This window comes from Lutjanus erythropterus, chromosome 9 (assembly GCF_056507025.1).
Source record: "Lutjanus erythropterus isolate fLutEry1 chromosome 9, fLutEry1.hap2, whole genome shotgun sequence".
NCBI classification, from domain to species: domain Eukaryota; kingdom Metazoa; phylum Chordata; class Actinopteri; order Lutjaniformes; family Lutjanidae; genus Lutjanus; species Lutjanus erythropterus.
In genome coordinates, this window is record NC_139325.1 from 26,725,949 (window position 1) to 26,748,225 (window position 22,277).

Consider the following 22,277-nt stretch of genomic DNA (forward strand, 5'->3'; position numbering starts at 1 on the left):
AATAATAACACATGAAATGTTTCACCTGGATCAATCTCATCTAGATCCCATAACAAACACTCTTATCTACAGGGCAACCATTAAACCTGCCTGTTTCTATGTAACTGTGGACACAGATCTTTGATCTTTTCATTAAAGGAACAATATGTGGCAGTTGTGCAAAAATTAGGACTACGGTCATAATAGTGAGTTGGAGCCATAGATGGTATACTAAATAATCTGAAATCCTATGGATCATCATCCCGTGGATTGTCTTTAGTAACCAGGTCAAAACTTTTGGAAAGACTTACAAGAGATAGTTTTGCATTTTTCAACAGTAATTGTTGTTCCATTATATTAGAAAGAAAGCAGACATCACTACGATATCTCCAAAACTCTGGAACACACAACAAAACCATCTGGATGGATAAACAGCACTACACCCCAAGGAGAAAATAGGTATTTTCTTTATTTTGTGGTGAAATTACCCTTTAATTTCAACTCTAATTAATGTGAAACAGGCATATATAAGCAGTGTCGTTGTTAGAGAAGTGAGCATTTAGACTGTTTCCTTTATCTCTGATTATATATCATGGTCATTTTTATAAATTATTGCAGTAAATATATTAAAATTTCTCTTTTAAATTCTGCTTCAATAAAGGCTTTGCAATAATGTGCTGCAGATGCAATGTGTGCTGCAGCCACAAGAGGGCAGCAGCAGCCTAAAGTACAGACAAGACTGTCTGTACTGTGTGGTTAAAATCCTCAGCAGGGAAAATATGACTTCTTGTGATAAATGATTTTTCTTCTTTGAAAAACTTGTCCAATTAAATATTTTTTCAACTGTGAGAAACGAGATTATAGTTTTAATTGTATTTGAAGTTGTAAACTCAGTTAAAGAAATTAGTTTTCATATCTAATATTAGAGCACAGCACATACATATTACAGGGCTGACAGCATTTTCCCCAGTTCCTCTCCAGCCTGTTACACGAGGAACATTATTTTTTTTATCCCTGAGTACTGAGCAAATCCTTCTTTTATGAATCAAAGCACTGAAAGAGAAGATTATGACTATTTAATTTGCACATAAGCGTCATTAGTGAGGTAGCATTTTCAACACAACTCATCCAAACTAACCTCCTTATGTCTTTAGTTCATTGAAATTTAAAAGTTTTAATGATTTTTTTTTTTGTTGTTAATCGTTTTTTGCTCTGCTCCTGCCCTCTTCTAAGACTACAAGGGATTTGGAAAGAGGCGAGCAGTTGGTGGCATGAGAGGTATAGCTGTGGGTTTGTCACCATGCAGGTATAAATATAATCAGGTGCGGAATATTCAGCTCACTTATTCAGCTCGACATGCAGAGTTGTTAGAACTGTGGGTCTTGTTGCTGTGAGGGTGAAACTGTATGAGTTTGCAGTAAGTCATTACTGAAAACGAACTAATGTGCTTAGCCAGCCTTCCCTGCAAAAAATAAAGGGTCAAAACATCTACGAGTACAGCCATTTCATCTGATCCCTGGCAAAGATGATGAATACATTTGTTACTGTTGCAGGATGGCTCACCCTCTTGCACAGTTATGTCACCACATTAGGAATTGGCCAGATATTGAATCATACACTTGCAACAATCCTTGGAAGGCTCACAACACTGCAGCGTTACCCTAATGAATTAGGCATAGACCTATTCTCGCCTTTCATGAGCCAGATACTAAATGTGTACGTGTACAATGTACAGCACTGAACTCCAGGCTTGGGGAGCAACAGATGACATGCAACAGGATTAAATAATCAGGATAAAAAAAAGAAACTGCATTCATTACAGTTAAAGATTAAAAAAAACATAATTAGATTACAGTTACATTTAATAAAATGGGGATTATTTAGCAGGATTACAATTTTAAAATGCATTTTAACATAGAGAACAATGTACTATCACCTGTAGTGAACACACGTTGTAACACTTTACAACTCTCACAACACCACTCTGGTCTCAGTGAAACCAGCACATCTTAAAGTCAATTCATTATCATGGCCTGTAGTGGAAAAATGCTTTACTGGGAGGAAGTTTCAACACCGTTTTGTCTTTAGATTAGGAAAGAGGAAGAACATCACAAAAAAGTGACAGTTCTGCTTTTATCTGTCAAAATGTAATCATCCATGACCTAATTTAAGGAAACATTTATATGAAACACCAACTGCTAACGTTAGCTACAGACCAACCGCTAACGTTAGCTACACAGATAACCACTAATGTTATCTACAGAGACCTCCTGCAAATGTCAGCTACGCAGACCTACTGCTAACGTTAACTATATAGACTAACCACTAATGTTAGCTACACAGACCTACTGTTTACATTACCTACCCAGCCCAACCGCTAACATTTACTACCCAGACCAATTGTCAGTTTTAGCTACAGAGACCAACAGCTAACGTGAGCTACAGAAACAAACCGCTAGCTAATGATGGCTACACAGACCAACCGCTAATGTTAGTTACAATGACCAACCACTAATATTAGCTAGACGGACATATCGCCAGTGTTAACTGCACAGACCAAATGCTACACAGAGCTACTGCTAACATTAGCAATACAGACCAACTGCCAGTTTATTTATTTAAAAAGGATCCCCATTAGCTAGTGCCCTTGACACCAGCTTTATATCCATCATTAGCTTATACAGCATCACATTAGTGTTACAATATGTTCATCACATGTGCATCTCAATTATTGTGCATCAAAACACTTAATACAATTGCTTATACAACTGCTAATGTTAGCTACACAGAAATCCAGTTATAGCTAGCTAATCTGCCAATACCACTACCACTACTTAATACTACTTATGTCAGTTTACTTTAAGTCTGAATGTTAAACTTGAATAGCTACTGAACAAAGTACATTTAAATGTCAATATTTACCTAATTTCAGCACACAAAAGAAGGACTGTCCGGACAAACAATTAGTAAACCTACAATGAGCATAAAACATCATTTAAGGCCAACAATTTCACCATTTGGTATTGAGGCAATCCAAAAATAATCGAAGTTTACTGATTACATTTTTAAATCAGTAATTCTACCAGAATATATTTTTAAAGTAACCTTCACAACCCTGCTGAACTCCATATATAGTTCTAAGCAAGTAATCCCATAAGTTGCTGATAAAAACTTTTCCAAATGTCACAGACAGACTTTGACAAACACATAATTAACAAAGCAGCAGAGAATACTGTTTCCTCAAATAGAAATTTCCATCTACTGTCACAATACTGACCTCCTTCTGGCTCCGCTCTCTCCCTCTCTCCACTCCATGTGCCATCACCACCCACTTACTGCCTCCTCAGCGGGAGAAAGGTTAATACCCTGCTCCTGTCTGTGTCTGCTCTACCCTGTGTGTGTGTGTGTGTGTGTGCGTGTGTGTGTGTGTGTGTGTGTGTGTGTGTGTGTGTGTGTGTGTGTGTGTGTGTGTGTGTGTGTATGCACATATGCAGTTGGATTACATCTCTAGTTTCAGTTTTCTCCAAGTACAATATAAAAAAACCACAGGTACACAGTAAATTCAAACAAAGCAGCAAACAACCAGAACATAAGCTAACATCATTTCAATCAAGACTCTTTATTTATGTGTGTGTGCATATAAACGTGTGTACATGTACTGTCTCTGTGTATTATACTTTTAGATTATAACATTTAAAATAGTCCATTTAATCTTTTTGATGTTATTTTATTTAGTGCTGCGTGGTAGCCACTAGCACCAGCGCAAGTTCGCTGTCGTCCACTTCATTTTCAACACCAGCAGCTTGAAATATTCTCCCTCTGATCTGCACCTCTCCTCGTAATAGTTTGGAGCCGTGATTGCGGTGTTTCTGAAGAATTTTCAGTCTCGATTGAGCTTGTAACTACTGGTAATCATGGATGATCATGGTATGTGCATGATTGTGACGATACTGAGACAAAAATATAAGAAAGTCAAAACTTATTTATCTTACATTTCAGTTATCTCATATTTTGTGTGTTTTCATTTAAAATTCTTAAACTGAACATTGTAACATTATGCAGGAAGTATGTACGACATGTATGACATTTAGATGGACTAAATTATGTTCAACAACAAAAATCTACTCAGATGGGGGGTCTGTGTAAGCAAGTATCTTATATCAATAGATGACTGGGCCAAATGGGCTTACAAGGCAGAATATAAACTTCTATTTCATATGTGAAAGCACACAAATTACAGGAAAACATGGATTGTATAGTTTGTATGCCTTCATACTACCTATCAGTCTCTCCAAGACATTGCAATGTTGTGATCACAACAGTTCATGGAAATTTGACCAGTGCAACCAATTTTGTTGAAACTCTGCAACTTTTCTGCAAATCTGACCGATCATTGCTGCTTCCTGGGATTTCTGCCGATCATAGCAGCCCCCTGTGCAAACATTATACATGTTTGTCACAGGCACTGATATGAACACAACTGTCATTGTTATTGACATTCATCAATTCTCTGTGCACTCTTATTTTATAATTGTGTGCTGTTTTGACTGAGTTTGAGCTCTAAAAAGATTTTACCTCGTTGTGGATAATAAGGATATGAATTTTTGTAATCCTCTGCCTTTTTGGTAAGGTTACTTCGAACACTCAGAATAGGGTGCAGTTTTGTTCTCCCTGGAACGAGTTGCCTTTGATTTGAATGAATTATAATTTTTACTTGGTTGCAATTCCATTGCAAAAAAATGACAAAAACATTCCAACATACAAAAACAGCCCATGAAATCCTGGAGGGACTGACCTATGCATTAAATGAACTGACACTCGTATTGTATATGTACTCAGACTACAGGCTGGTCATGGAGTTTGCTGAAGTGCGCAGTGTGTTGCAAAACCACACCTACATCCTACAATGCTTAGTATTTAGGGAGTCCCATTTCCTACTAGCCGCTAGTTGCTATAACTTCTGGGAAAACACCAGACATGTCATGACAGAAATGTCAGGCAATAAGGAAGGAAGTTGTGAGTAAACATAACCTGAATGTTATTAACTTCCAATAGTGATTTAAATTAATTAAGACGAAACTATCACTCAAACAGGAATAAAAAAAAAACAGTAATTGTTGGAGACTTAGTTGTGGATTAAAACACAATTGGTGCACTAGTGAGTATTTACAGCAGCAGGACAGTGTATGTGGGATTGACTCAAAATAAACTGCAGCGTGTGTTAATCATCATCAAGGCACCTGAGGGCTCACTCATCTGTTATTAATACTTTTATTAACAACTATGGAGCTCTTTGGCACAGAGGAATAAGATATATCAGACTTTGTTAACATAGACAATGTAGTAGTCTGGTTGGATCAATTCAATGTATATTTTGGTCTTTAGGTCTGCTGAGAATATGAAAATAAAATAAAATATTGCCAACCTCATCCTTTAAAAGATGGGTTGGGTATATTAGGGATTTTAGCTGTGCTTTAAGTGAAAAATAATGCCCGACAAAGTGTACATTATCAGGAATTATTGGATGAACGATGTGACATGAACAATTATTTGAAACTTTATCAAAATTGCAATATGGCCAACTGTTTTTTTATACCACAGGAGTCAAAGTGTGTCCAAATACCATTTTAATTATTGTCATGCTGCAGTCATCCTGGCCTACACACCATATTCTACAGACTTGAGAAAAGATCTTTGTTTTGCACAGATCCCTGCAAAAATTAGACCATACTCATTTTAATATGTTTTTCAATGAAAATGAGAATAATGATTATTGTTTGCTCTGATATTGCAGATCATATTACAACTGCAATATCATCCCAAGTGATTGCAATTAGATATTTTTTCCAGCCCTAGTTCAGAGGAGCAGTGTACTTTTGGCAGCTTGTGTGCCAGAATCATCATCCTGTGGTGTTCAGAGGATGAGGCACTTAATTCTCCAGCTGTTAACATGTTGCACAAAGCGTTTCACTCTTTCACCCTTTTCTCTTTAACTTCTCTTTCTTCAGCTGCCTACCAGTCATCAAAGTTGTCATATTCTTTAAATAGGTTGAAAGAAATGCTGAAGTCACTTGTTGTTGTAATTAGCTTGCTAATTGTCTGTGTTAGAATATGTTGCGAGCTAAACAGCGGCTTTGACTGCGTCCCTGTTGCTGTGGTTACTCATTCCAGTGCATTAATTTAAAATGGTTAACAGATATTTTCATATGAAGTACTTAGTTTATTATCGGAAATCAATGGACACTACGCAGCCGATCAGAACTGAGTGTTCACCCAGACCGTGGTTTAAACCTGGTTTTATCTTTGTGTCATCTGAACAGTATCACATCATGTCGAAACATACAATCTGTTAGCACCTCATGAGCAGCTGCTGTGAGAGTCGGTGTGGCCCCAAAATGATAAGTTGAGAATTTAAAAAATGATTGAGGTCATGTGTGCTATGATTTATTCACACACCACATCACCTGATGGGAATGTGAATTTAAGCCTCGCACATGGCAGTAATGGGTTTTTAACACTGATGAATACTGCTGTTTTGGCAGTCAATAAATTCTGATAGTGATATAGCAGAAAGTGTTCCTTTTCTCATAGATATATTCATAATAATACACTAGTGCTTACCAAATGTTGATATAAAGTTATGCCCTAGTGACAGAATATTTACAGTTGAACAATGAACTTCTTATTCTTAACTTTCCTCCACCCTGATACTCAGGCATGATATATTACTGTAATAACTGCGCTGCTGCAGAGGGCTGGAAACAAGGTAGTGCTGCTGGACAAATTATGTAATGATGATACTGTATCGAAGTTAGAGATTTTACTGCAAGATGATCTATAGTGTTCTGGCACTGCTGACCAACATTTATGCTGCTGTAAATTGTCATACCAATAATACTGTAATATTAATGTCTAAATGAGGCTTGAGTCTCTACAAGCAAAGTTAAAGGTGCAGTATACAAAATTTAGCTTCAGTAGATGGTACTGTTATCCAAACTTCTCTGTTTTTCTGGGATGGCTGCACATGTATATTCAAGCATGTACGTGCATGCAAGTCCCTCTAGTTCTCCCTGCATTCATTTTCAATTGGTGAAAACTGGAGGTAACCGGAGCCAAAATGGCGGCCGCCTGGTCACAATACAGTATGTCGTATTACAGCTAAACACTGCACTAAAATATGCTTCTGAAAACATTTTAGGCAAGAAATAAGCAATGTAGTAGCACAATCTTGATACATATTTTACCAGCAGTGCCTAGTTTCACAGTTCCATCTCAGTGCTGGAAGTCTCAGTTGGAAACCAGAGCCAAAATGGCTGCCACCTGGTCACTATGTGTCTCATATTACAACTAAATAGTACACCAAAATATGTTTCTGAAATTGTTTTTGGTGCGAAATAGGCGCTAGAGGAATATCATTTTGATTCATATTTTATCAGCACTGGCTAGTTTCACAGTTTCATCTGAGTTTCAGGAGTCTCCGTTGGAAACCAGAGCCAAAATGGCAGCTGCCTAGTCACAATATTGCTCATATTTCAAGTACAAATGTAAACTAAAAATAAATTTATATTTCTTAAAACATTTTAGGCAATGTATTAACAGACTCTTAATCCATAATTATCAGCACTGCCCGGTTTGACAGTTGTGACAGATCTACGTTTTGTGAGCAGTGTGTGCTCAGATGACACTTTCCTCCTAACTTTATTGAAAATGTACTTTGAAATACTGTTTGACCAAAGTCTGATCTCTGCACAAAGAATATGACCGTCAGCAGTGTGGAAAAACCTTACGTCTACAAAACATCAGCGTCAAGGGAACTGAACCAGTCTGATTGATTTTGCGCAATATGTTTTGTGAGAGCATTTTCACAATGATTTGGATTCCTCGCTGAATAAAATGTGCTCTGCAGGTGGACGAGTTCGTAATCTGGGGATTGTGTTAAAAAGGGGGCTTTCGAAACAGTATTTTCCCACTAACACATCAGCCAAGAGAGAAACAGGCCATTATCCTGAAGGATGCCCAGTGTGCACTCTGCAGACACACAAATATACAGTACAAGACCCTCATTAAAGCCGCTCAGCAACATGTTACAGCACTCATGTCTCCATTGCATCTTTTCCAGGCTGTGTCACACAGCTAATGTCTTCTCTGAATGTGGCATTTGCCACAATGGGGGTTGTTAACACTGTACTGCCCGATGCTGGTGCGTCTTGCCTGTGTTGGCTGCAGGCTTATGGAGCGAAACAGCACATAAAGTTCACAGCTGAATAATTGATAGTGCGTTGGATGGGTCACGGGGTGGCAGCGAGGATGAGGAGGTGGAAGTGGAAGGCAAATGCCAGCCGATGATCACTACACTCACCTCAGCCTGTGAGGGCTTGTTAGCAGCTGGATCTGAATAGCTCTCTGCTACATGGAGATATCCAGATAATGAGATTTGGGTAATGAACCAGGGTTATATAATAGTCATATTCCATCGCCTAACTACAGAGGGTTTTTAATTTAGACTGGAGAAATAATGGTCTTCTCCTCAATTGCTGCAATAAGTAATTTTCAAAGGGGAACTTTATCACTAACATTACATTGCAATTAGAGCGCTTACACAGGAACTGCAAAAACATGAGCATAAAATAGAATAAAAGCGTAGTCAATAATCCAAATGGGCTGAATTGAAAATGGCAAAAAGTATTGTTGGCACCACAATGGCTTTTTATTTTTTTCTTAGATAACAAGTTAACCTTTAGTTATAACGTTCCTCAAAGAATAGGTTGGTATTAAATGATCTGGCAGATGCATCTTCAAAGACAAATTCATTTTACCAGCTGAATGACTACTCAGTTTTAACTATAAAGGCTTAAAGGCCATTGTCAGGATTCACACTCTTGTCTCGAGATAATTTTCCAGGACATTTTCAGTGATCATCTAGCTGGTATGAAAGACAGAGATCGCACCATACATTAATATGTTCCTCTCTATGGAAGTCTGATTTGAACTTCCCTGCATTACGTCACTCACTCCTGTAACTAGAGAACAAGTTTTATAGAAACATTTCATTATGCAGGCAAAAACTAGTCATTTTACTACAACTACTTTTGCTACTGCCTCCTCTTACTTTCATTTTTCCCATTTCTTTTTACGGTATTTTCATAGAATTCCATCATTTTCTCATTTTATATAAACAAAATGTATCATTATTATTAATTTATAACCAGAATCCCCTTTTTCTTATATTAACCATTGCTGCCTGAAAGCAAATAACACAATAACACAGATAGTAGCCTACAATTTTATCTACTGACAAGTCTAGACAGAACTTTACAGACCTAAATGTACCATTCAAAGTTAAAGTCGAGTTTGCCAAGATTATTAACTGCTACCGACTCTTATCAGTTTATCACACCATGCAGAACTTTAGCCCCTTTACTAGTCATGTTTGGGCTGGACGATATGGTTTAAAAGTAATATCTAGATATTTTTAGGCTCGATATGCACATTTTCTTTACAACAACATAGTGTTAATTCAAAAATAGTGGAAACATATGATGATCTCATTGAATATGATGTATTGCTGTAGAATAAAGTACACAACTGTATATAAAGTAGCTCAAATAAGCACAACCTTAACTATCTACAGCAGTAAAATGCAACACACATTAAGGCAGCAGTGTATTAATCCAGAAACATCAGATACAATAGTAAAGCACTGACAAGGATAATCTTACTACATAATGAGTAATGCTACATTTGACACTTTCAGTAAATTTTGCTATTATACTCACGTAATTTTGCCTTAGTAAAGTTCAGTTTTGTTAAGTTAGAATGCATAACTTTTACGTGTAGTGGAGTATTTTCAATGTGGGATATTAGTACTTTTGCTTAAGTAATGGACTTTAATTACACACCCTCTGCTCCTGTGTTACAGGCAGAGCCTTCCCTGGATTTATGGGTAATGTGTGTGATGAAGGTCAGAGGGGTTTGTTGTAAAAGTGAGCTGGCTAGTTAGTAGCTACAAGTCTGACTAAAGACAATTAAAATAGCCTGAATCCAGAGGTCTTCCAGTTACTTTTTGGAGCTGAAAGCTGCGGGTAGAGTAGCAAACACGATTTTTAATGTGACTTTTTTTTTTTTTTTGTCACGGCAAAAAAGTCACAAAATTACTCCTGGTAACTAGCTAAGTTAGCTTTTCATGGACCGGCTCTGCTCTGAAGAGTACAGGACAACGTTGTAGTAACGTTAGGCCAAGCCATCAAACCTGTAGTTGCTAGAATGTGACGTGACACAGAGGTACGTTCACAGTGTTTCTCATCCATGATACCATTTGAATGTTAACATGATCCTGAACATAATGACAGTATTATCTGTTTTGGGAAATCAAATGATGCTGGTAGATACAGCTTCATAAAAATGATGCTTTGTGGGCTAATTAGTTCTCAGTTCTAAGAAAATAGGAGAATGTTGAAATGACTATCCAGGATAACACGAGATTTTCCAGGACATTTAACATTTTTGCTAATTTTCCATGTTTTCCATCACTGGAAAATCAGTCAACTGTTTTCCAAGGGTTTTCCACGATGCATGGGAACGCATGAATGTGTGTGATTCTATACGCATACATGTTTATGTGTCAGAAGGTGTGTGTGTGTGTGTATTGTTGCGTGTGTCAGAGTTACAGATACTGCTGGGACTGTGCTGGATGTGAACAGAGGGTTGAAACAGGTGTGCAGGGAGTCTAGTCTCTCTCTTATCTACACTAACTACATCACCGTTTCCACTGTTGAAATGAAAGCAAATAAAGTCAGCCATGATTGATACTGCCTGACACATTTTTCGCTGATTTCTCAAAGCAGCTTCTGTAGCATTTTATAGACTTGGCCATGGAGGGGAGTTAGAAATGAAATGGACTGTGGATGAGCAGAGGTGGTTACAGAGCAGAGGTGCACGCTGCTCGGGTGTCCTAGTCAAATAAGGATTGAGTTATTGATTTGCAGGTCAAACAGCATCTTGGCGTCTAGGCTAAAACCAGGCTCAAACTGGGTGTTACTAAAAATTTCCCAGATGTCAAGGTTATATGTAACCATTGTTTCAGCAGCAGGTAAATAACTGTCTGATTGTTCAGCTCCTTAGAGTGGAATCAGTGTTTTTTTAGCAATAGTGCCTCCACTAGGGACGGCAGTGACAGTCTGTGTGTTGGACACACAGCTTTGGTCCACTCTAAACAAATATTAGATGTATTGATTTGAATTCTGCAAAGACATTCATGGTCCCCAGAGGTTTAATCCTCCAGACTTTCAATTTAAGGTCCACTGATTGAATTATGCTAAACAGCATTATGTTGTAAGTACCTTTATTTACCGTGTTTCAGTTTGGGATGAAATGAGAGCTGCATGTTATGGTAGAAAAGTCAGATTGCAAAATTGCAATTCCGATATGCAAGTAGTGAGAACGATCATTTTTGTATCACAATTTTCATTTTTACTGAAAAGAAAATCTATCAAAATAATAATAATGCAAGATTTTTGGGGTCTGTACCAAACAAACACCTTTTCTTACATCTGGAGAACAAGATGTTTAGGCCAGGGAATATCTGCAGCACTACAGTACTTCATTATAATGCAGTTTTCTCACATGTTTTTCCTTTATCAAATAATCGCAGGGTCTGTGATTTGGATATTGCACTTGGCCACATTGCAATTTAAATAATATTGCAATTCCAACATAACCAGTTTCACAATAAACCATGCTAAAATTCATTATGTGTCACCGTTTCAAATTTTAATTACTACTGAAACCATGTTTGATCATCATGGTGTGAAAAACTCTGCATTGACCAAAGTTAGCAAAAGTCTGGAGACACAGGCACAACAGTGGGTTTGTTTTGCATTCATGAAAACATTGACATCACAAAGAACATGACGCCATTTGAAATCGTTATTGAGTTTTCAGTTTAAACTTGGTGAAATGATTTCAGTGTGTGTCAGTGCTTTTTCAATATTTTGAGCAAATTTTAACAAAACAGCTCCTCAGCTGTGATCATTTTAGTCACTGTAATCACAGTAATAATCAGAATTTTAAAACTGTTTCATCTTTAGTTCAATGATTAGTTAATGTTTTAATGTTGATGTTAATGTGAAGTTTAATATAATTGTTAGGCAGGTTTAAGTGGAATCGAATTGTGACAGTATAATATAATCACTGGGGATTTTTGTTGATGATAATGATTGTTTTTATTTATTTTAATTTTTTATAAACATCATCATGGTATTATCGTACCTTGAATTTTTGGAATTGTTATTGTTGTTATTTTACTCTTAAAACGAAGCATATGAGTTATTGAACTTTTGTTATGAGATGGGTTGAGTAATATACTTCAGGACAGCAGAACAGATTCAGGCATTTTCACATCTTTGAATATGATTAATGTTACATTCCTACTGCTGCCAAATCATTTCATTAATCAGCATCAGAAAATTATTCATCATTGATGTTTTGATATTGATTTTCACCACATGGCTCATCCCTGTCTTGACCTCTTGACCTGCAAAAATACTAATTTCATATTCACTTGGAGGGGGCAAAACATGCAAAACATAAAAAAAAAGTGGCTAATTAATGAAATTAGTTTAAAAATATTTAAAAGTTGCACTTGAACTATTAAAAAACATGAAAATGATGAAAAATATTATACCCTAAATGAGTATATTATAGATATAGAGTGTATATTGGAAATTTTAAGGTAACACTTAAAAAAAAAAACATTTCAATGTTGCTATTTTATCTTAGATACCTTAGAAAATATCATTGAATTATTTTTCCAAAGTATGTATATGTGCTTGCCCATTTAAGGGTTAAATAGAATTTGGCCGTTAACCCTGCAGGTCAGGCCACAATTTCTTCACCCACTTGTATCGATGCATTGATCAGAAATCGATTGCGGATGCACTGGCCAACAGTGTCAGCCAGTAAAGCTGCAGCAAGTGGTGGGAGTAAAGAGAGAAGCCGAACGCGAAGGAGAAAATCCGACAATATGAGGTCGTGTAGGACTCTGGTGGAATGGATGTAGTGTTTAAGTTAAGCTCAGCGTGTAACTCATTAGAAAATCTTTGAGGAGGATTTTTGCCCAGAGCCCCCTCCCAACCACTCATCTCTCTCTCTCGCTCGCACACACACACACACACGCGCGCGCACACACACACACTCTCTCTCTCTCTTTCTCTCCCTCTCTCTCAGCATACATTTCAGTCCTGCCTCACTCTCTCCTCTCTTCCTCTCACACACACACTGAGCCAGCCGGTGCTGCAGTGGATCAGACGCAGAGCTCTGGCGCGCCTGCTTTTCCGCGGCAAATCGTTTCATCTGTTGGAATACGGCTGCGTTTACGAGGGAGATGTAGCCTGCTATTTCCGCCGCATCAGCTCTCAGTCAGTTCACACTCCAGTCGTGTATTTTTCTTTCTTGTTTTCTAGCTGCAGCTCTCGATCCACTCTCATCTGACCCGGCTGACGTACTCTGCGCGGACTCCAGCATCTAATACGCGCGTCATTTTCCCATTCTTGCATAAAAGTCGTGAGTAAAGGACGCGCTGTCCAAAATTCCTGATTGATTGCGAGCAAGAAGCGATGCGTTAGCTGGAAATGCACAGAAATGAGTCGGGCTGCGGGGTTTGAGGTCCGTTTGAAACTTGACTGATGAGCATCTGGAGACGAGCGGCACCATGTCCTCACATGATCGCTGCGAGCTTGAACTGTGTTTGACTTTGTACCGAAAATATCCAGTGTGCCATGTATAATTAACCATGCATTATGCTAATTTATACTCCGACTAAATTATTTACTCGACTCACTAAACACTTGCAATTAAAAGTAAATAGTTGGGTGCCACAAAACCTGCACAAAATACGATCCAGAGTGCGTAAAAGAGGCGGCGGACACGTGTTGAGTTCACTTGAATTTTAGCTGTGCTTAAAAGTCACCTCCGCTGCAGCACCGGGGGCAACTTGCTCACCTTGAACCATGCTGGTGATGTGCAGAAGTCCTCCGATGCTCCTCCGGGCGTCTCTCATCGTCCTTCTCCTCCTCTGTCCACCGCCGTCCGCAGGAAAGAAGAAGCTGTACATCGGAGCGCTGTTCCCCATGAGCGGCGGCTGGCCGGGCGGACAGGCGTGCATGCCCTCCGCTCAGATGGCCCTGGACCTGGTGAACAACAGGAGCGACATCCTGCCCGACTACGAGCTGGAGCTCATCCACTACGACAGCATGGTGAGTGCATGTTGGAGCAGAGTCAGAGGAGGTGTGGTGTCAGTCAGGCAGTGAGGGATCTGATGATCTGCGAGGACGAGCTGACCCTGTGGTGCGCTCAGCATCTTTTGTCATCACTTGTTGTTGTGTTTGACTGTGATGTCTCCTCTTGCAGTCAAACTATTTTCTGACTTTATGGAGCTGATTTGATTTTAGATCTGCAACGATTAATTGATTAGTTGTCATCTATTAAAGGGACATTTCACCACAGGAGGAGTAAAGATACCAGAGAAGATGCATTTAAGAGACATTTAAGCAGCTGGAATCAGATAATTTTTTCACCTTAAAACTAGTGATTACTCAATTATCAAAATATTTGGAGCTTAGTACACAGCTTAGTACAGTTCACATATTTTTCCTCCCTCTGTAGTGCTGTTTATCTGTTTAGATTGTTTTGGTGTGAGCTACAGAGTTGGCCATAGAGGTGTCTGCCCTCTTTCCAATATAATGGAACTAAATAGCACTTGGCTTTTGGTGCTCAAAGCTAAAAAAAAAAAAAAAAAAAAAAAAAACGACAGCAATTTCTCTTTCCAGAGATCATGACCCAGTTACCTAAAATAATCCACAGATCTTGTTGTGAGCAGTTTCAAGTAGGAACTACTTTCTGTCTAGTAGAGGATAAAGTAGTTCCGGTTGATTTTACAGTAGAATGAAAATAACTCACAAGAAATGCTCACAACAAAGTCTGTGGATTATCTTGAGGAACCAGGTCAAGATTTCTGGAAAGAGTCATTGCTGCTGAGTTTTCCAAATGTTTTTTTTTTTTTGGGCACCATAAGCCAAGTTTGGGGTGAACTAACCCTTTAAATTAAATGCTATCTATTTTGATAATTGATTAACTGGATTGAGTAAGAAAAAACATCCAAATTCTCTGATTTCAGCCTCCTAAATGTGATGGTTTTCTGGTTTCCTTACCTCTTATGACAGTGAACTGACTGTCTTTGGGTTGTGGACAAAACAAGACATTTGAGGATGTCATCTTTGGGAAACACCGATCAACATTTTTTTTTTAACATTTTCTGACATTGTATACACCAAACAACTAATCTATTAATTGAGAAAATAATTGACAGAGTAATGGAAATATTTGTTAGTTGCAGCCTTGTTTTATTTTCCCACTTGGTTTTCTTAAAGAGAAACTCCAGCACTTTTCATGTGGACGTCCAGTCAGAATTGATTGTAGATGTAATCAATTGAAACAATAAATTCCTCGCTGTACTGACAGAGAAAGCTGAGTTCTCCTGCTCACAAAGCTGAGCAGCAGTGCCCACAGGGCTGGGTATCATTGAAAAGTTTTTGATACTGCTAAATATACTTTGGCTTCGATGCTGGTTCCTGAGAAATACTTTTTCAACACCACATCAGTTTTAACAAAAATAAGTTTACATTACATGATACAATTCAATTACTCATTTTAAAGGTCGAAGTTGTGTAAAGACCTGGTGGTGAAAAAGAAAATGATGATCACCGTCTCTGGGTGCAGCGTAGTATTTTTCCTGCATGCCTCTACGACATGTAACATTAGACAGGACACATTGCAGCCGAGCTTGTGACACCCACGCACCATGTTGTCGTGTTATTAACACCCGAGCCTATAGTTATTACTTTGTTGGCCAAAACACAGCATTAGGTGACAAAATACTCATGGCACCTCCTCTGGATGCCCAGAGACAGGGACTAGATATCCAAGCTGAAATAGTCTGTCGTTCCTCCTGCATCCATCACTGTGACATCACTGGGTGCAGGAAAATCTACAGATTTTGCAGCAGAGCTATGTTTTCTCAGTCACTGTAGCACACACTGAGGAATTTATTGCTCCAGTTGACTACATTTACCATCAGCACCGACTGAACGTTCACATGAAAAGTGGTGAGTTTTCCACTTTAAGAGTTATCACGGCAGGTATATGACATTTTACATTTCCAGGCTGCCTTTTCAGGAACACCACCTGCCTTTTTCCAAGTCATACATCTCAAAGAAGAGCTTTGGTAAAAGGTCACCTGGCTGATAACCAACCCTCAAGTCTTCACTCTGCTTAACAAAGGCGACTGCCATGCCATGTTACAGAGCTGCTAAATGAACAAACACACCTCCTGCTTGTTGCTCATCAATCATTAATCATGGTGGTATTTTAAAATGTCAGCATTATCAACCACTATAAATCCAATATCCGCCCCCCCGACTGCTTTCATTTCCCCTCACTGCCCCAGTTTACCACCCACCACACTCACACTGACTTTAATCAAAAAACACATTATTTATCACAGTAAAAATGCTTCTATTTGCGCCACGTTGCTGCATATCCTAATTGTTATTCTGAAAGCCCCCCCCCCCACCCAAAGGAACCATTTTTCTCAATGCTGGCATGAGTGGAGACGCATGAAAACAATTACTTGATATCCCCTCTGTCTCGTCTCCTGAGGGTTATTATCAATCACGCTGCAGGACAGATGCCTGGAGAGCGGCCGGGACACCAAACAGTTAACTGCGTTGGGACTGGTTAGAAATTTGCTACGAGCTTTATTCTGATTGGTGTACACGGCTCTGCATTGGAATCCTGTTAAACAGAATAGCAGGGAGATGGAGCGAGCGTGTGTGTGTGTGTGTGTGTGTGTGTGTGTGTGTGTGTGTGTGTGTGTGTGTGTGTGTGTGTGCATGTGTGTGTCTGCGTGTGAGAGAAAGAGAGAGAAAGAGAGGGAGAGTTGGCATGGCAACACAGTTACTCTTGAAGCAAGCCACAGAAACAAATAAGGTTTCAGCTCTGAAAATATGTGTGCAAATTCATATGCTGGATGTATGCAGAGCTGATAGTACAGTGCATGCTTATTCACATTCTGTTAGGCGTACACCTTGTTCTTTGCAATCAAATGCTAAACAGATCAAATGTGTGTCTGTGTTTGTGTGTGTGTGTGTGTGTGTGTGCATCCTGTGATTACAAGTGTAGTGAAGCAGGCAGCTGCAGATGTAGCTGCCATAAACATAAAGATAAAGCAGTTGCATGAACAGATTTCATAGGGATTGGAAAACATCACTCCTCGAGCTTCAGGAGTCGCTGGCGCCTCGGGCTCGAGAAATAGATGCAGATCCTTTGAATAGAGCAGCTCAAAGAGGCTGGTATAACATTGTCTGAGTGACGCTGGTTAATTCCTTGAATTAAGTCAAGGGGGGATTTTATTGCTCCTGCTCTGCCGGGTACAGTCAGTCTGTTTGGAATGATTTTTTTTTTTACCTTCTGATTGCAAACATGTTTCACCTGGCTGGAATAGTAATGAGGATCTTAGCCTCTGAGAGGCAGAAAAGCAATTATAAGAAAGGGATTAATTAGCTATCATATTTACGTTCAGTTATTACGACTCACTCCTCGCTCGTGTTTGGTCAGGGAACAAATCTCCAGCTCGTGAACTCTCTGTTTAACTGTGAGATTAAGACAAGGGCGTAACTGGCTCTTTGTTTGTTCGCATCTCAAGATCAAGGCTGGAGGAGTGTAATTATGCAGCGGGCTTTCATGACCTGAATTTATCGTGATGAGGAACTTTTATTGTGTCTTTAAAGGGATAGTTTGGGTTATTTGAAGTGGGGTTGGATGAGGTAATTATCCATAGTCAGTGTATTAGCTCCAGTAGATGCCAGTTCACACACTCTCAGTTTGTGGAAGCAGAGAGCGGCACCAGAAAACTGTAAGCAATGTACTACTGTGGACACAGAAACAAAAGATTATTAAGGTTTACTTAAAAAAAAAAAAAATCAATATCAGTTTAAATGCAGGTTATATTTAGAACATTTTCACTGCTTTATTTTTGCCATCAGACAAGCCTTTTCTGATGGGAAACTGCTGTTATGTGAGCCAAATATTTATCTCTCCAAACCAACCAAACTAAAATTAGTCATTTTACCTTGCAGAACTCAGGAGTTGCTGGTCTACCGCTGCCTTCATCTGTTATTGTGTGATTTTGGTAATTGGAAAAAGTCAGTTAAGATGCACAAAAGTCATACAATAACAAAAAACTCTAACCCTATGGAGTTTGGTTGGCTCAGACACAGCTATATTTAGCCTATATAATGGTGGTTTAAATGGTTTAAAATATTTAAAATATAGCGTACACTTGAACTGATATTGATTTTTTTTTAAAGTGGCTGAAAAACATTTTGTTACTCACCCTGTCTACAGCAGTTCATTGCTTAACTTCCGCTGCTTCTTATACTTTGGACATGCCGAACGTCATCTACTGTAGCTGATACATCGATAAGTACCTCATTCAACCCCACATCAAAACTAATTTGAACTATCCTTTTAAAATCTAACAGCAGTACTGAATAGAAGATGTGCATTAAAGTTGGCAAACAGGTGCCAATACACACACTCTTCACATGCACATACACACACACACACACAGTCCGTGACCATTAGGGTTGGGACTATCAAGCGATGTCCTCAGCTTGTTCAACATCATACAATATTCATGAAGCTCAACACTTAATCCCAGCCTGTCCTTTTAATGGATGCAGATACCCTGTGGTAGCAGAACGGCTTGTTTCTCTGGCTATTCTGGCGACAGCATCAGACTATTTACAGCCTTCTGAGATCTGCACACACACACGGACACACAGGCACACACACTGCAACACACACACACACACACACACACTCTTTGCACAGGCCGTTGCCATGGATATATCAAAGCCCAGACTGCAAACTTTGATCAATTATTAACAGTGATGGAGTGAGACAGTGGAGATACAGAGAAATGGTGAAACAAGGTGCTTCCCTCACTTCCGCCCTTTATTTTAATTGGCAGCCGTGACACAATTTCTCCTCCACTGTGGCATCACCAGTATTCATCACTGGTCCTCACGCATGTCCACTGGCATACGAGCCCGGAGTCGGGTGCCAGACGTAATTATGAGGAAATTAGGAGATGTAGCTGAGCATGCTTTGAGATTCAATACATCGGCTGTCCCCCAGGCCCTTATCTTATCCCCTCTTCACACTCTTTTTATATTATTCAATCTGGAATGTAATTAGAGAGTGTATTATTATGAAGAGCCAGTGTCCTCTCAGTCCAGGGAACCTGCGGTTTCTTTCAGAGGTTCTCATAAGCTCAGTTTGACTGATTGGAAAGACTACATCTGCACGTTAATGTAGACAATGATTAGAACCCAACTGATATATCAGCCAGCTGACATTATTAGAGCATTATGGCCTTTTACAGATCATAATGCAGATAGTTTTCATTTGTTAGCTTCATAGGCAGTATTTTATGTATATTTGATCCTTTTTATTAATTTTATTAAATCAGGTTTAATACATACCTTGTTGTATTTGTGTTTTTGGTACCATTTTAAGACTACGATTATGAATAATCTATAAATGGTGTTTGATAAGGTTATTAATTGTAAATGTAAAGACAATTATAAATCACTAATATACAATTATAAACAAGCCATAACATGTCTTTTTGTGTATATTCTGCTTATATTCTGTGAAAAAGAATACAGGCGGATTGATATCAGAAATTTTTTATTGTCTTAATATTGGTGTGGCCACAAAAGTCAAGTCCCGGTCAGGCTGTGACTCTGATATTGGCTCAGGGAATTTCAGCACTGAGGACAGTGACAGCCGATGGTACTGTGTCACGTATGTGTAGCTATACAAGTGCATTTTTACGACTGTGTACACACACCTGCATAAATCTGTGTGTATGTCTGTGTGTGTTGGTAAATGTGTGTGTGTGTGTGAGATTGTGTATGTGAATGGCATCAGGGACCGTCAACCCTGGCGCTCTCATGAGCCAAGGAGAGCTAGAAATGAAAGTGGAAACAGCGATGACCCCAGAGGGTTGTAGAAGACAGACCTCCAAGAATAGCAGAGATTCCTCAGCTTTTATTGCATACCTGCCAACACCCCTGTTTTCTCTCTATATATTCTTTTTTTCATAAGGGAGACTGTGTGCTTTTTCCCTTCTTACTGCGCTGTGTTCCCATTTTGTTACGGAAGGTTTCATCTCTTATGCTCATAGAAACACTTGAATGAAAGAAAGGTTCACCTACAGAGTCTCATGCTGTTCTGCAATTGTGTTCAAGAATAGACCCCCTCATTATCTACCTAAAGTAACTGTAAGGAGTAAAACAACTGAATTTGTTTAAGTCAAGTTCAAGCTGGTGCTTTTGCTCCTCTGTTTGCTCTTACATTAAAGGGATAGTTTGGATTTTTTGAAGTGGGGATGTATGAGGTACTTATCTATTTGTCAGTGTATTACCCACAGTAGATGCGGCCGAAGTTTGAAGAAGCAGCAGGAGCACCGGTGTAGGAAGATAAGCAATGCACAGCTGTGGACAGAGTCAGCAGCAAACTGTAAACCTTTAAGTGCGTGATATATTTAGAATATTTTCAGTGCTTTACCTCGTTATTAGACAGTCTTACAGAGGCCATCACTCCCTGCAAACCAAACCAGACTCCACTGGTAAAGCAAGTGATTTTACCTCACAGAACATGGGAGGTGCTGCCTCAGTCATTGAGTTAATTTGTGTCATTGTGTGACTTCAGTGTTTTAAAGATACCGTAAAGCAGTGATTACCAAAGTGTTGGCTGGGTCCCACTGATAGAGAGATGGATATCTGCCTTATATAACGGTGGCTTCCTGTCAGAAAAGGCTGTCTGATGGCAAAGTAAAGTGGTGAACATATTCTTAATATTGTGCACACTTAAACTGATATAGATTCATTTAAGTGAGCCTTTTGAAGGTGTCTAAAATATGTTTTGTTATAGTATATATAGCCAAATATTGCTTTCTCCAAGCCAACCAAACTCCATAGGCAAAAGTTGCTGGTCTCCCACTGGCCTGACCTTTTAGTTTATTTGTGTTATTGTGTGACTTCTGTGTTTTAAAATGATAGTTTGGGTTCACCATAGTCTCACAATAACACAAGCAAACTAACTGACTCGCATGTTTGGCACGGTAAAATGACTGATTTTGCTTATGAAGTTTGGTTGGTTTGGAGACAGTGATACTTTAAGCAATCAAAATGTTCTAAATATAGCATACAGTTTAAACTGATATAGATTTTTCTTTTAGGTAAAACTTTTTTAAGTTGGCTAAAATACGTTTTGCTGCTGACCCCATCCACAGCACTACATTGCTTAGCGTCTGTGCTGGTTCTCCTCTCTGCTTCTCCAAACTGCACTATGTCAGACGCCATCTGCTGTGGGAAATACACTGATAATCAGTAAACACACGGTCCCACTTCAAATAATCTGAACTATCCCTTTAACCACAGAGGGCTGCAATAGAAAATTCAAGTCTTATTTTATTGTGATAATTGGGGGATTTAAATGGTTTTTAAGCGTATTTGCCCACTAATCATTGGGTTTGGCATTTATTTACCACTTTACCACAGTTTTTCTCAATAATGCATGCTATTATGCTTTCCAGCAAACATTCAGCAAGAATTCCTTTTTCTAAAATGAAGCTCTTCAGCCAAGCCTGCTTCTGTAACTATATTTAAGCTTGGCATTCTACACTGTTGTCAATTTTGTTCCCATTTAAGAAAAAACATTAATCAAAATATATAAAAGAGAATGGAATATTTCTGTCACAGAGCAAGATAAGTTGTTGAGAAATACATATTAGAAATGCAAACAAGTCGAGGGCTAACAGCTCTTAGTCCTGGTGAAAATACTTAAAAATACTCTACAAGGTCAGAATCTGCACTTTGTAATTTAATTCTACGCAAGTAATATGGAAAATGGAGGAAAACAAGCTGTCATTAAAAGCTGTAGTGTTGGATGGTAATGTTAGATTGATTAATCAGCGTGGGCGATGAATTTCCGCTCATCAGAATGTAGTTAAAACACTGTAACACCAGAAAGCTAACAAGCTTCTTCTCAGCATGCAGCCAGCCCACAGCCACGGTGACAGAGAACACAAACAACCTTCAGGAAAGAGAGTATTTAAAAAAGGTCTGTGCGTCAGGCTGCATCTCTCTCACACGAAGATCACACAGCAATTT

The 22,277-nt window shown here is 38.8% G+C and overlaps 1 protein-coding gene across 2 annotated transcripts in view; it reads left to right on the forward strand.

Annotated features, from left to right (window-relative positions):
* The window catches only part of gabbr1a (gamma-aminobutyric acid (GABA) B receptor, 1a), a 128,096-nt gene that overhangs the window by 26,199 nt on the left and 79,620 nt on the right, over positions 1-22,277 (forward strand). For both annotated transcript variants that reach the window (XM_084726934.1, XM_084726933.1), the window contains exon 7: positions 14,071-14,231. In XM_084726934.1, coding sequence (XP_084583060.1) covers positions 14,071-14,231 — 161 coding nt within the window. The remainder of the gene's footprint in view (positions 1-14,070; positions 14,232-22,277) is intronic.